General features: G+C 31.4%; 4 protein-coding genes and 4 pseudogenes across 8 annotated transcripts, besides 1 other annotated feature; all 8 read right to left on the bottom strand.

The window, feature by feature from the left end:
- Positions 1-8,933: part of a mobile genetic element that runs on past the window's edge.
- On the bottom strand, positions 79-1,331 carry TVAGG3_0235660 (annotated as a pseudogene). The gene has a single exon. A coding segment is annotated over exon 1 (1,253 nt).
- TVAGG3_0235650 (uncharacterized protein) lies at positions 2,281-2,399 on the bottom strand (the record flags this gene model as incomplete). Its single annotated transcript, XM_051227489.1, has 1 exon — positions 2,281-2,399. A coding segment is annotated over one exon (119 nt), but the record flags the coding sequence as incomplete, so codon positions are not given.
- TVAGG3_0235640 lies at positions 3,152-3,659 on the bottom strand (annotated as a pseudogene). The gene has a single exon. A coding segment is annotated over exon 1 (508 nt).
- TVAGG3_0235630 lies at positions 3,704-4,590 on the bottom strand (annotated as a pseudogene). The gene has a single exon. A coding segment is annotated over exon 1 (887 nt).
- On the bottom strand, positions 6,577-7,476 carry TVAGG3_0235620 (uncharacterized protein; the record flags this gene model as incomplete). Its single annotated transcript, XM_051227488.1, has 1 exon — positions 6,577-7,476. The coding sequence occupies one exon, from the start codon at positions 7,474-7,476 to the stop codon at positions 6,577-6,579; it is 900 nt and encodes a 299-aa protein (XP_051112474.1).
- On the bottom strand, positions 7,517-7,966 carry TVAGG3_0235610 (uncharacterized protein; the record flags this gene model as incomplete). Its single annotated transcript, XM_051227487.1, has 1 exon — positions 7,517-7,966. One exon carries the CDS (start codon positions 7,964-7,966, stop codon positions 7,517-7,519), a length of 450 nt encoding a protein of 149 aa, XP_051112473.1.
- Positions 8,934-10,299: 1,366 nt separating the features above from the next.
- TVAGG3_0235590 lies at positions 10,300-10,535 on the bottom strand (annotated as a pseudogene). The gene has a single exon. A coding segment is annotated over exon 1 (236 nt).
- A 1,383-nt stretch (positions 10,536-11,918) lies between these two features.
- On the bottom strand, positions 11,919-14,170 carry TVAGG3_0235580 (guanyl-nucleotide exchange factor protein; the record flags this gene model as incomplete). The annotated part of the gene is made up of 1 exon (XM_001316051.1): positions 12,050-14,155. One exon carries the CDS (start codon positions 14,153-14,155, stop codon positions 12,050-12,052), a length of 2,106 nt encoding a protein of 701 aa, XP_001316086.1.
- Between the last annotated feature and the right edge of the window lie 89 nt (positions 14,171-14,259).

Genomic DNA, 14,259 nt, shown 5'->3' with positions numbered 1-14,259 from the left:
CGTTGAGAAAACATCTGGAGAATCAGATTTAAAGCAAACACCCTTAACGGTTAATGAAGACAATTGATTTAGTAGTACATCCCATGCTGTTATGGTTTTACCTTCTTCTTTAAATAATTTAATCATTTTAAGTGACTCTTTCATGTTTGATTGAAGAACGAATGATATTTGATTCATTTTGTCGTGTATGTTGTAATCTTTCTGAATGAAGTATTTGTTTCCACAATCTACAAAACGAATTACACGTGATAAATCCTCAATTACTTCAGAACTGTTTTTATACTGATGATTTTCAGCCTTGCGTCTAATATCTGTTATCAAAAACGAGTCATCAAGTTTGATATCAAATGTTATTTTTGGCTTACGTAATAAAGGTAAAACATATTCATCATAATATTCCTTTTGATAAAGTTTTAGAATCTTCACCAAAACAAATGGAGAAGTCATTAAATGTGCATATCTACTACGTGCTTTTTCAAAATTACTTTTTGCATTTTCTGTTAAATTGCAGAAGTTATAAACGTTATCGTATGCTTCATTAATCAAATGATTAGGTAACGAATTAATAGCTTGAAACAGTGTGAATAATGTTATTTCTTTTTCTAAATTCATGTTTCCACCATCATTATGTACTTCAAAATCACAGATGCCATCAACTATGCTCTGAGCTAGTTTATCGTCAATGTTTACATCTTTGTTTTCATTCATTATACTCTTTATTTCTTCGCTCTTCTGTTCAACTCTTACCTTAATATTCAAATCATTTAATATATCATTCACTGTTCTAGTTAATGTTGAATCGTAACTTCCACGAATGAATGAGTATGTATTGATTGGTTCTGATGCATTCTTGCGAACTCTTGAATCAGCCATGACTACTAATGAACGCTTTGAATCATCCATTGAAGTCATTATGTCGATATCATAATCATTGCAGGAATAACATTTAATCATTCTGTTCGAGGTTGAATAGAAGAAATTAGTGTTGCAATAAATGTGAAGACCTCCTGATGCGGTTTTAACGATAACATCTTTATCCGAAAGTTTTGATAAAATGTCTTTTCTAACTGTTTCTTTAAGTTCATCATTGTACGATTTATTGATATCAACATCTATAATCGTTAAATTTGAAATTTTATTTACTAATAAAGCTGTACCAGTTTTCCTTCCTCTTCCTCCATCATGTTTGAGGTAGTTATGTAAATCAATCATGTTTTCACCAATTCTTTCGTTGAGGGTTTTAGTTTCTGCCACAACTAATTCCGCAACTAATGAATCAATAACTTTTTCATCAGAAACGATAAAGTTGCTGTTGTTGTTTTTGCTGTCATTTATATAGGAATAAAAAAATAAAAATAATTTTAAAACTAACTTTATTTTTGGACTGCATCAAATTTTCTGTGATGTTGTCTAAATGTCATGTTGTCTCATTTTTTCAGAGAAGTTAAATGACCTGGTGACCTGGTGACCTGGTGACCCCTTCAGTTCTTCAAAAATAATTCATAACTGCCTTCCCCTGCTGTGTTGTCTAAATGTCATGTTGTCTCATTTTTTCAGAGAAGTTAAATGACCTGGTGACCTGGTGACCTGGTGACCCCTTCAATTCTTCAAAAATAATTCATAACTGCCTTCCCCTGCTGTGTTGTCTAAATGTCATGTTGTCTCATTTTTTCAGAGAAGTTAAATGACCTGGTGACCTGGTGACCTGGTGACCCCTTCAATTCTTCAAAAATAATTAATTATTGAATAACCTAAATCATTTACTCACAATATTTTTGTACAAAACGACCCCAAGCTTTTAACTTCTTTTCTGCAGCTTCTAATGCTATCTTAGCGAGTTCATATTCTCTAAATTCTCTCTTTAATTTTTCTTGTTCCCATTGGTCTAGTTCGTATGGAGAATCTCTATAACCATAACATATCTCACGTTCATGTTCTAATTGTTTTTCGCACATTTTTCCAACTTCTTCTTCAAACAAGGTTTAGCATTCTCTACTGTATCTTCAAGTTCTTCTTCATCTAATTTCTCATGAACTTTCTTGTCTATGGAGTCCATAATATCTTTGACATAAAATGCATACTTTACAGAGCACCATTCAGCAACAAAATGAACGAGGTCAGGATGTATGTAAATACCTTTGAATTCATTTATAACACCCTTAGTAAGCTCATAAAATGCTTGTTTTGAGGTCGAGCCACTTTTGGCTCCACCGTATTCGTTCATCCAAAACTCAAGAATTTCCTGTATTTTAGCACTATTGAGAAATCTGTTTAAATGGTTTAACTTTCCTGCTTCTCTTGCCATCTTTGTGCATTAATGTAACCATCCTTGTCTCTACGTAAGACTTCAATACCGTTATAAGTGCCTTTTGTGAATGTTTCGCCATTAGATTTGTTCGTGAATGTTTTGCTTCGACTGACATTTCTGTTCTTACATACAAAATAAAAAAATAAAATAATTTTAAAACTAACTTTATTTTTGGGTCATTTACACTCATTCCGATGAAGTCATGACAAATCATTTTCTGTGTTGTTGTCAAAATGTCATGTTGTCTCATTTTTTCAGAGAAGTTAAATGACCTGTGACCTGGTGACCTGGTGACCCTTCAGTTCTTCAAAAATAATTAATTATTGAATAACCTAAATCATTTACTCACAATATTTTTGTACAAAACGACCCCAAGCTTTTAACTTCTTTTCTGTAGTTCATCCATTACTTCATTACCTAATTAATTACAGACATAAAATATATTTAGTTCATTCGGTAAGCCTAAACCCTTTGGGTTAAGTGTGTTCATTGAACTCTATACCATGCGAATACAGTCATAAATGGCGGCATGTATTCTTTACTTTGTCCGTTGTTTGTGTATATCCTGAAACGAAATGTGTATGGTTTCCTTCTCCCTGAGTGTCACTCCAGTAACAATTTATGGCAAACTTAACGTCGTCTTTAACATCATATCCTTTACCTTTTGTCATTCCTGACCAATCCAATATCTATGCTTATGCCAACCTGCTTGAGATGTGCTTAAATCTATGTAGTGACTATGTGCAGGTAAATTTTCACCTGAAATCGTTTTACTTCCCCCTGTTTCCTTTGAAGAGTTTGCACAATACAAAAACCTGTCAACTATTTGTTCCCATGCACCAACACCAAACATTACTTGAGGACCTCTTGCATCCATAGATGTATAAATAGAACCTACTGGGTTCATTAAATCAAACATATGAATATTATAGGATTGTCTCTTTTGAACTTAAAATATAGTGTAACTATTTCAGGTTTCTTCTGGTTTGTGTCAGAATATTTTTTATAATATAATCTTATGTTTTCAGGGTAGGTAAAATCTTGACTATAATATTTATTTCTGTCATCTGTATAATAATATACTATTCTCGTTTTTTCTATTGCATTATATCTTTTATATCTATAATAATCTAAATATAATGTTAACTTTTGTTCATCTACATGTGGTGTTCTGATCATCTCCATAGTCATAATAATATGGTGCTGGAGCTGGGTCAGGCAATGTCATATCTGCCATTTCATAAACTCTTAAATATTTCTTTTGTTCGTCTCCATATAAGTTTAAGTAACAGTTGTTGTCTAATGGAACTTTAACTTGTGTGTCATCATTCTTTTTATAACTTACATACATTTCATTGTTATTTTTCGGAATGAGTTTATACCGTATACCATTTCTTAAGGAGTGTACAAACTCCCATCTAAAATATTTATTTTCTTCATTGACAGAAAAGTCGCCAACAATAGTTTCAATATTTTTGTTCCTATCAAACTTTGGTATATTTCGTTACACATATTCCTTATCTGCTTTCTTCCCTAACTCATCATTAACATATGTTTTATCCGCTTTAAGGTCTAAAACATCCTGAAACCCATCCTGTATCAGCTTTAGTTTTTAAAATCTTTGATGTCCATTCATGATACCATTTAACCATTTCTTTAATTTCATTATCTTTTTCATCCACATATTCCTTATCTGTCCTCTTCCCTAACTCACTATCCACATATTCCTTATCTGCTTTCTTCCCTAACTCATCATTAACATATGTTTTATCCGCTTTAAGGTCTAAACATCCTGAAACCCATCCTGTATCAGCTTTAGTTTTTAAAATCTTTGATGTCCATTCATGATACCATTTAACCATTTCTTTAATTTCATTATCTTTTTCATCCACATATTCCTTATCTGCTTTCTCCATTATGTCATTTAGGAAACCTTTTATGAATTCCTCATTTAAATTAAATCTTCCAATCTTCAAAACTTTAGGAAATGCATTTAATGCGTAATATCTCTGTTCTTCTGGTGGAATTGATGTTATATCATCCGTTATTCCTTTAATTTTTGAATTCATAAATAAAATTTCTTTTATATTTGATATCACTGCACCACCTTTGCAAACGAATTCGAAATGGTCATTTTTCAATATTATCTCCAAATCTCCATATTTCAACCTTTGCGTTTGTTCTGCCGTCTTTGAATTATATGCATATATGGCGTATGTAATGGTCTGAGGGACCTGGGTGCTTTGTGCCTTAAGTTGTTGTGGTTGCTGTTGTTTAATCATTTATTATGATTTAAAAATAATATATTTAATCCATCTCATCGGCTATTTCTCTATTTGAAATTGCCATAATATTTCATTCATGAATTCTAAATCACAATCAAATAGGTCAGTTATTCTAAATTTAATATTTGATAAATCTTTTGAATGAAGAATAAATGAATTCCCGGATAATTGAAACGGATATGATAAAGAAAATGTGTTTAAGTTGATGGATAAAATGTTTTGTATTGATGGGTAAGAGTTAGGGTCTAATGTTTGATGTGAAAATCTCATTGGGGTATTAACTTTATCACATTTGATTAAAATGAAATTGGAACCAGTGTCAGAATACAAAACATCCCCAACATCTTTTTCAAAATTTAATATCCCCAACAATGAACGAAATGAGGAGTACAAAATTTAATTTTCAGCGGGAATTTAATAAGGTTATTTATTTCATCAAGTTCAAAAAGTTTATCAGGTTTTGATTTAAAATTTTCTTCATACCATACGATAAATGATTCATTTAAATAACTTAAAATCATGTTAATATCCCATTTCGTTATCACATTATTTATATACATATCATACGTTTTTTCATGGTCATCTTTAATAAATGATATATAATCTGAAGGGTCTAAAAGAATGGGATTAAATTTACCACTCACAGAAACGAGAGTAACATTATAAATTCCGCTAACTGTTAAATTTAATTCACAGTTATTATTCGAAATAATATTGATAATTGACATTTTTATTACAATTAAAAATATGGTAAAGCGTTATTTTCCAGTGATAAATAAAACTAGATAAGATTACCTCAAGAATTCATAAATTCAACGAATAAGAAATTCATTCATGTTATAAATTTTAGTGTTTTCAGAAAATATGAGTCAATGTCATATTCATCATCGGGTTATATTTCACTTCATTCAAATTTAGTTCAATCAAACCCATATAATGACCATTTCATAAGATTTTCAGATGGTATTAAAAATGTAATTGATAGATTAAAATATGAACAGATTGACAATATCGAATTTTTGGAATTTTGGTTTAAATATCCTGATGGAAAAAAGATTGAAGTTAAAGATAAAGCTGATACTATAACAAAAACAATTACAATGACCGATCCAGATAGTGGGGAACAAAAAGAAATAAAACAAACGATAGAAACTGGTGAAAGGTCAATTATTATTGATTATGATTCAAAGGATTATTATTCAATAATGTTAATGCTTGAATATTAAATGGCCTTAACAAAGAATTTTTCAAGTGATATTTTATATTCATCAACTATTTTATTATAAATATCATTATATGTTAAATGAAGTTCAGTTGTTGTTCCGTTCTTTGATATCTTAATTGTGCTAATATCCTTTATAGGATTTATTTTTGCAACTGTTCCGCAGCATGAAACCTCATCATCTATGAAAAATTGAATCTTAACGTCTGAATCTTGAACATCACAAAGAATGGCGATAATGTGAATTAATGATTCATAAGGTAAAATAATTAAACCGGATTGATCAATTAAATTTATTATTGAATCATAATTATCAGTTATTATATCACGGTAAATTTTCATTAATTCTGAATTAATGTCTATTTTATATGGCGCATTGCGACTGAAATCGTAGATTCCTGGGTTCTCAATGTTTGATGAAAGAGGCGGGGGGTATGTTGGATAAGTGGGAATTTCAACGGGTTCTTTACCGGGTTCATCTTCTTTATTTTCCTCCTCCTCCTTTTTTGGTAAGTCACGAGTTAATAAATTTGGTTGAGTTGCTGACCTTGTTAATTCAGGACTAACATTAACTTTAACATTTTGAATAATTCGTGATTTATCATCATTTACGTTATAACCAACCGTAATCTCTGCTTTTGCGTTAGTGTTCTTTTGACTTGTGAAACGTCTTCTCATTTATAATTGAATAAAAAAAGAAAAATATATTTAAAGTTTTATTTAGTTGTTACGGTAATATCCCAAGGTTCATCCTTGTTTGCTTATACTTTCTTTGTAACTGCACCAATTATGTTATTGATATTGCTTTGAGTTTCTTCCAGTCTTATTTTATCATTTACAATATCTTTAATCATTTCATTACATGCATTCTTAAAACCATCTGATTTTTCTAATTTACGTCTATCACTTTCTTTAATTAAATCAAAGTTATAACCTTGTTGAGAATAAAGTGGTTTCTTTATCAATTCCTTGAACGCTTCTGAAAGTGAAGATGAAGAAATTCTTGCCACTTGAATTGGTTTAAATTCTGCTTTCATTGCTTCTTTCTGTTCATTGAACACTGGATCGAATAAAGCAACTTTAAAGAATTTCTTAGCTGGAATTTCAGGTCTAATATTTGCATATTGACCATCAAACTGATGAACATATCGTGGTAATCCATCCGGTCCCTCTTCAACAGCATTTAATTCTTCATTGAAATAAGAATATGGATTATAACGGTATGAATTAATTGGACCATTTTCACCTTCTCCAATGTATTGTTTAACAGCTTTTCCATGTTCATCAAATTGCATAGGATAACTTTCATTATATGCTTTACGTTTAGGATAATCCGTCATTGTTAATTTATACCCATTTATGACTTTAATATTTCCTTGACCATCAGTAACGAAAACTTCATTTATACCATCAGGCTTTCCATTTGGTCCTGTAATGTCTGCTTCATGTGCTTCCCAATTTGGACCATGACGTTTGGCATATGCTTGAGCTTCTGGTAATGTTAAAACGTTTCTCATTTGTTTAACATCTTTTTGAAGACCAGCAACAATATGAACTAATTCTTTCATTCCATCAGGAACTTTCATAGTTCTATTATATGCACCCTTTTTGTTTGTTCCTTGTTTTAATGGAACCTGTAGAAGATTTGCTATTTCTGTCATGTTTAATTATAAATAAAAAATAAAAATTAATTATAAAAAGTTAATCAAATTTAACACCTCCTTTATTTAAATCAACTATTATTTTTTCATGTTCACCTAATTGTTGATATTGTGTGTAAAGTTCATTAATGCTCATTGGTAAATTCACTTGATAAAGCATAACGTTCAACTGTTGACGACTAAACCCACTGAAAATGAAAAGTGTTGATAGATTTGATTTAATGTTTGTGCTTAATGCTTTGAAGTATTGAACAGCCATGAAGAATGAACACTGAATGTGTCGACATTGAGTTAATAACTGATTAAAATATGATTTCTCATTAGTTATTAGTTTTGATTTCACCGCATCATCTAGAAAAATGAGTGAATGCAAAAATTCTCTATCAAAATTTGAAATAGAAAGTGTTTCAAATAATTCATCCCTTTGTTTATCAATAATTTTATCCTCTAATCCTTGCTTCTTGATTGTATTATATAATTCTTTATACATTAAAAAGTTTTTTAAATAATCTTCTGCTTCTTCTTGTGATAAATAAATAATTGGAATTTTGATTAAATGCTTTAAAGATTCAAATGTATCATCTGAAGGTGAACCTGAACGGTTGATATAAATTAACACATGTGAATAGGGGGAAGTGTTAGCAATAATGATAATTTGTTTTAATATCGTTAATGTTTTACCTTTATTCTGTTTACCAATTGCTGCAGTGATTGAATTTAAGTAACATTCAGAATATGGAATTTTCATTAATTTTTTCCTTAGATAGAGCATTTCTATTATCACTCAATGCTTCATTAATCATATCATCTATGTAGGTATTATATACATCTGTTAATTCTTCAGAATTGAAATCCATTTAATCAAAAATAAATTTATAATTTTAAACATTTCTATTCATCAATATTTCATCATATGAACTTCTATACTGTGGTGGTGTACCTGTTGGATGATATTTCAAACCTTCATCCGGTGTCCATGTCCAATACGTAGTCCTAGTAAACCAAACCTGAGGAGGATTTGTCACTTTTGAACAGTAAGTGTCATTTTCACCCTGAATGATTGGATAAGCTTTCACTTGTACTGTAACTTGTGAGTTGAAAGTTTCTAATCCATCAAAGAATATACCCGCTCCATCACGTTGAACTGGAATAGTGCATAAGAATGAAGTTTGGTCTTTCCATGTTCTAGCTAATGGCATGCCATCATCATCATTCAGTGGTCTAGTTAATGAGTCCTCGTATTCTTCCGTGCATTCATTCACTCCATCTAAATCAGAAGCTTGAAGCATACGTGTAAAGAATATGTCACCCACTGTGGTCATCGCTTGATCGGGGAAGTTTCTGGAATCTATAGTGACCTGAAGACCTCGAAGCATTGGATTTTCTAAAACTGTTCTTTGCATTGCATTCTTCGGAAATGTTAACACAACATCTGTAACATTATGAAGAGCGTATGAGAAATCTGAGCTAATACCTTCAGGAGTGATGCAACCTCCATTTAGTGAACGAACGTCAATATGTTGAGCTGGAATCATGAATGGATCTTCCTTACTGAATAAACGTGGTATTGCTTTAACTGATTCTTCAATTAAACCGTATCCTGGTGTAATGCATTTATCCTCTAAAACTTCCATCTTTGTGCATGAAATAATAACGTCATCAACTGTTGCGTCAGCAGATGTAGCGGCTAAGCTTGTAATTAATTTGGTAGGAAGTCCGATTTGTTGGAATTTGCGATCATATTTATAAACATGATTCATAATCTTTTCATAATTTTCATCAGTTATCTTTTCATAAACGTAATTTTGTAAATCAGCAACTCTTAACGGGTCAACCTGACAAAATACTAAAGTATCCTGAAAACATAATATTTAAGAATGATATTCACCAAATGATTTAGGATAATCATCGAACGCCTGAAATGCTAACAAATCATTTACCGGAATAATCATATCAAAAGTGATATCAACTTCGTTCATTTGCTTTCTTGAAAACTTCTGAAGGGTCAATATATTTACCACATACTGAGTTATCATATTTTGAACATTATTATATAACGAATGAACAAACTTTTAACTTTCCTTTCTGATTTTGGTTTATATGTTGCAAATGCGAAAGATTCACGGGCACAATCCATCTGAAGATAACCGGCATCACCTCTTTCGGTTTCTACTTCTAATTGTTTAAAGCTTTGATTTGATGATTTGTAACCAACGAATAAACGCATGCATTTAAAACTGGCATCACATGTGAAAGCTTTATTTGAAACTAGAGTTGCTTTAACTTTGCGCTTAATATATGTGTCACCTAATTGGTTCACATCATGAGCGGATTTGTAATTCTTAAATGAGTTTGTTTATCATCAAAATATGGAGCATCAGAGTCATAGCATGAACTTTCAAGTTCTCTATAATATCTTCTACCTCATTCTTTGCGAATATTTCATTTATCTTTTCGAATGAATGAAACACATTTCCATTAATCGGTTTAGTGTTTGGCACCAAATAGTTAGTCGTCATTTATTATTAAATAAAAAATCAAAATTAAAAGATGAAAATGAATTTTTAATTTTAATGAAATAATCAACTATGGCTGCAGGTATATTTAAGAAACTGTGGGATAAAGTAAAAAGAGGAGCGCATAAAGTTTGGGAAACAATGAAGAAAGGAGCAAATTGGATATTTAAGAATAAAGAAGCAATTAGTGACGTTGCTGAATCAATAACACCAAAAGCGCCCCAATAAGAGAAATATTAAATAAAGGAGAAAAAGTTTATCAAAGACTACAACCGATACTAAGATAAAAATAATATTTATTTTTCCACTATCTACCTCCTATTTTATTAAGTATTCCTTCAGCTATTCCACCAATTGCGTTACCTGCTTGTGCTCCCATCGCGGATTACCTGCTTTTGTACCTAATACTCCACCTATGATAGTTCCTGCCGTTTTCGCTACTGGTGCCAAAAAGTTTGCAACAGGTTTAATAACCTTTTTATAAACCCAACCTGCAGCTTTCTTAATTCCTTCCCATAACTTTTTAAAGAATCCTGCAGCCATTTCTGATTTAATATTAATTAAAAAATATATTTCATCACTTATATTCTAATTTTTATTTAATGATAAATGAAACCGATTTTAAAAATAAATGAAACAGAGGAGGAAGAAATAAATGAAAGTGAAAATGTTCAACAAAAAATAAACGTTGTTAAACCAATTACTGAAATAAAAATTTTTTCATCTGTTGAAGAATTTAATGACTATTATGCTAATAATAAAAAATTATTTGAAGAATTGACAACGTGTAAATTGAATAAAATGTTTAAAGTTGATGGATTCAAAATTTCAAAAATAAAAGGAGTGGTTAGTTTGAAATCTATTCCTCAATCAAGAATCACCTCATTAATGAAAATAGATGATTTAACAAAAAGAATAGAAATTATTGAAGAAAGAATGAATCAAATAATTGATTTCATAAATCATAACTCGTTGATCCCGGGTCCTTAAAGCCCATCACTGAGTTCAAGGTTATATTCATCAAATATTTCATTATTAAATGCAACTTCTGCTAGTTTATTTATTTTTTCAATACGATCATTTGAAAGTCTATCGTTTAATTTTTTCTGAAGTTTTTCATTTTCTAGTTCTGAATTAGTGAACTTTAAAGATTTCAATGAATTAGTTGTTATACTCATTTATCATTAAATAAAAAATAAATTTAACTTAGTTTTAATTTTACGTAAGAATTCAATTTTTAAATCTTGATTTATTCAAAAACGTAAGAATAAAAACCGTAAGAATCATACATTTTTTACTTTATATGTTAGAAAAAATGATACAAAATCATTCAATATTGTATGAATTCTTACGTTTACAAAAAAAGTCACACACCCCTCCACATATACTACTTTTCATCACTTCCAATATATTTATATCTCAGTTTTGATTTAGCATTTTCATATTCATTAGCGTTTAATAATTCACAGTCTTCCTTTTTAAATTGATGTTTAAGATATTCAGGATTTAATACTCTACGTTTATATGCTCCTAACTTAGTTCTAAAGGTTTTTCTACAAAATTTAGGAATTCCATCCTCTTTAATGTCATCAATGATTTCCATTTCATTATTTTCAATTTCTTCTTCTTGTTTATGAGGTCTTTGATTATGACTCCATTGATTCCATGAAATTAAATATTCTTTATCATTATATTTATACCTCATTAGCTTATTTTGGCTTTCATATTCATTTAATAATTCACAATCTTCATTTTTAAATTGAAGTTTAACCCATTCAGGATTTAAACAATGTTTAATTAATCGTGGAATATCTGACATCATCTATATATATATAGATTATTTTATAAAAGATAAAAAATAAATTATTTTAAAATTAATGTTAATTTTTTAAATGATTTATAAATAAATATATTTTAATGCATCGTCTATATATAGATGTAACAAAAAAAGTCACTAAACCCGTCATATCCTACTACTAATTTTATAAATAATTTTCACTAATTTTTTCCAATGTTTTATATAAATAAAGAAAAAAAATAAAAAAATAAAAATAACGTTACTCAGCTGCAGGTGTTTCAGCTGGAGCAGGTGCCGGAGTCTCTGGAGCAGGAGCTGGAGCCTGTTGTGGAGGAGCAGTTGTTGAAGCACCTGTTTCTTTGGCGTACATCTTCTTTAATTGGTCGAGTGTCATATCCTTTGGCTCGATTTGCATTGACCTTTCGGACAAAAATGCAGAATCCCAAAGAGGAAGTTCTGCGAGCTTCTTTTGTACCTGATCGATCTTGCTGTATGTGAATTCCTTTGTCTGGAACGACAAAATCTTTGTAACGAGGGTGTAAATACCAGCGCATTTTTGGAAATTGACAAGACCGTCTTGGTAATCTTTGTTACCATCGTAGAAGAATGTTAATTGTGTTAAGTAAACGCCAACGTAAGGTATAACTGTTCCGGAACCTTTCTTTAATGCATCATTATGAAGTTGTTGTAATGCGGCGAAGTTCTTTTCGGATCGGGCGTCGTTCATGATCTTATCGATAGGATCCATAACGTTTGGTGAAAGTAGTTGCTTATGATTCTTGAGACGATAAATTGGATTTGCTTGAAATGCTGTTGCAATGGCCATACCATCGAAATAATCCTGGTTATCCCAGAACTTTTGGGCCAGGCGTGTAAATAACTCCCATAATTTGAATCTCTTTTCGAGAGTTTCCGCAAATAAAATTTCATGTTGTACCCATTGGTTCAAACAGTTGAAATGGCTTGTGATAGCACATACATTTGGAGCTCTATGTCTTATACGAGGCTTGCTCCATGCGCAATCAAGTAATTCTTTCTCAGTAATAGCGTAATAGAATTTTCCTGCGTACATTGTGATTTGGCGTGCAAGTTCATCCATGTCCATATCGACTAGTTCGAATTGTCCGGAGAAAAGTCCACGAGGAAGGTTGATATCTGAAGCTATATCAAATTCAAGGAGTTTCTTGGACATTTCGCCACTAATTTGCTTTTGGAATGCTGTAAGTAATCTCCTCTTAGCACCTTTGTTCTGGAATTCGATACTGTTGAGCCATTGGTTCAAATTTTGGATCAACATTGAATCGAAGTCGTAAAAACTCTTTTCCATCCACTTTTCGACAAGAGCTACGTAGTAAAGTTCGGCTTTATCTCTATCTGATGGTTTCATGTCTTTTGCTTCGTCGAATAATTTTTCTAAAGCTTCTTGAAGTTTTCTGAACATATGATGAGAAGTCATGAATGTATGATAAGTCATAGCGAAGATATCGATAAGTTGTGGTGCAAAAGGATGTTCTGATTGATCTCTGCGGCAAGCAACCCAAACGAGCTGGTTTGTAGTGCCAAGCCTTGGTAATTTATCTTCAGGATTGTAAACGTAGCCTGCGAGATCTTTATCGTCGATGATTTTCGTATCATCTGATTTCTTGATACCAATAACACCAAGAGTCGAAGAAGCGTGCGTGGCAAGCTGCTTCTTTACTGTATCCGGATCGTTTGGATATCCAGGTGTTGGCAAGAGAAGGTTGTAAAAGCCATCTGCTGAAATAATACCACGTTCAAGGTGGTGAACAAGCTGGGAATTCTGGTGATGAGGAGGGTAGTCGATGCTGAACATTAGATTATTTTCGATTTCAGCAGCAGTAACTGGCAATCCGACAGTTTTGAGGTGTTGAACAATTAATGCAAGGACGCCTTCCTGAGGAAGTAAACGTCTCGATGGGAGGAATAAGCTAGCAATAGTTGCTGCTCTTGAGACTGGATCGACACGAGTTACTAAATCTCTGATTTCAGGATGTAAACGATAGAGTTCTGTCTCCCAGTATGAACGATCAATCTTTGTTTGAGCAGCTTTCTTGAATTTGCCATCAAATTCAGGTGAGACTGAGAAAGGCGTATCAGTTAATTCGAGAATTTGATTTGCTGATTTGGATTTCTTTGCATTGAAACAAAATTCTGGTATGTTATCTTCACCGTTTTCGGATTTGGAATCAAGGTTAGGGCCGTCGCCATTTTCAAATGAAACTGATCTATCTTTTCTGCTTGATCTAGATTTCTCCTTGCTTTCGGATTTATCGCGGTGCTTATGATCGCGATGCTTGCGATCTTTTGTTTCACTTGACTTCGCTTTCTCTTCTTTTGAACTCATATTTTTTTTATCAAATTTACTTTTTTTGACAATAAAAAAAAGCTTACGATTTATTTTTTTATAAGAAAAATGATAAAACTAAACCACATAGCTTCAATGATCAT

The sequence above is a fragment of the Trichomonas vaginalis genome, chromosome IV, assembly GCF_026262505.1.
Source record: "Trichomonas vaginalis G3 chromosome IV, whole genome shotgun sequence".
Taxonomy (NCBI): Eukaryota; Parabasalia; order Trichomonadida; family Trichomonadidae; genus Trichomonas; species Trichomonas vaginalis.
Note: the sequence above shows the minus strand (reverse complement) of the source record. Positions and strands in the feature narration are given on the sequence as shown.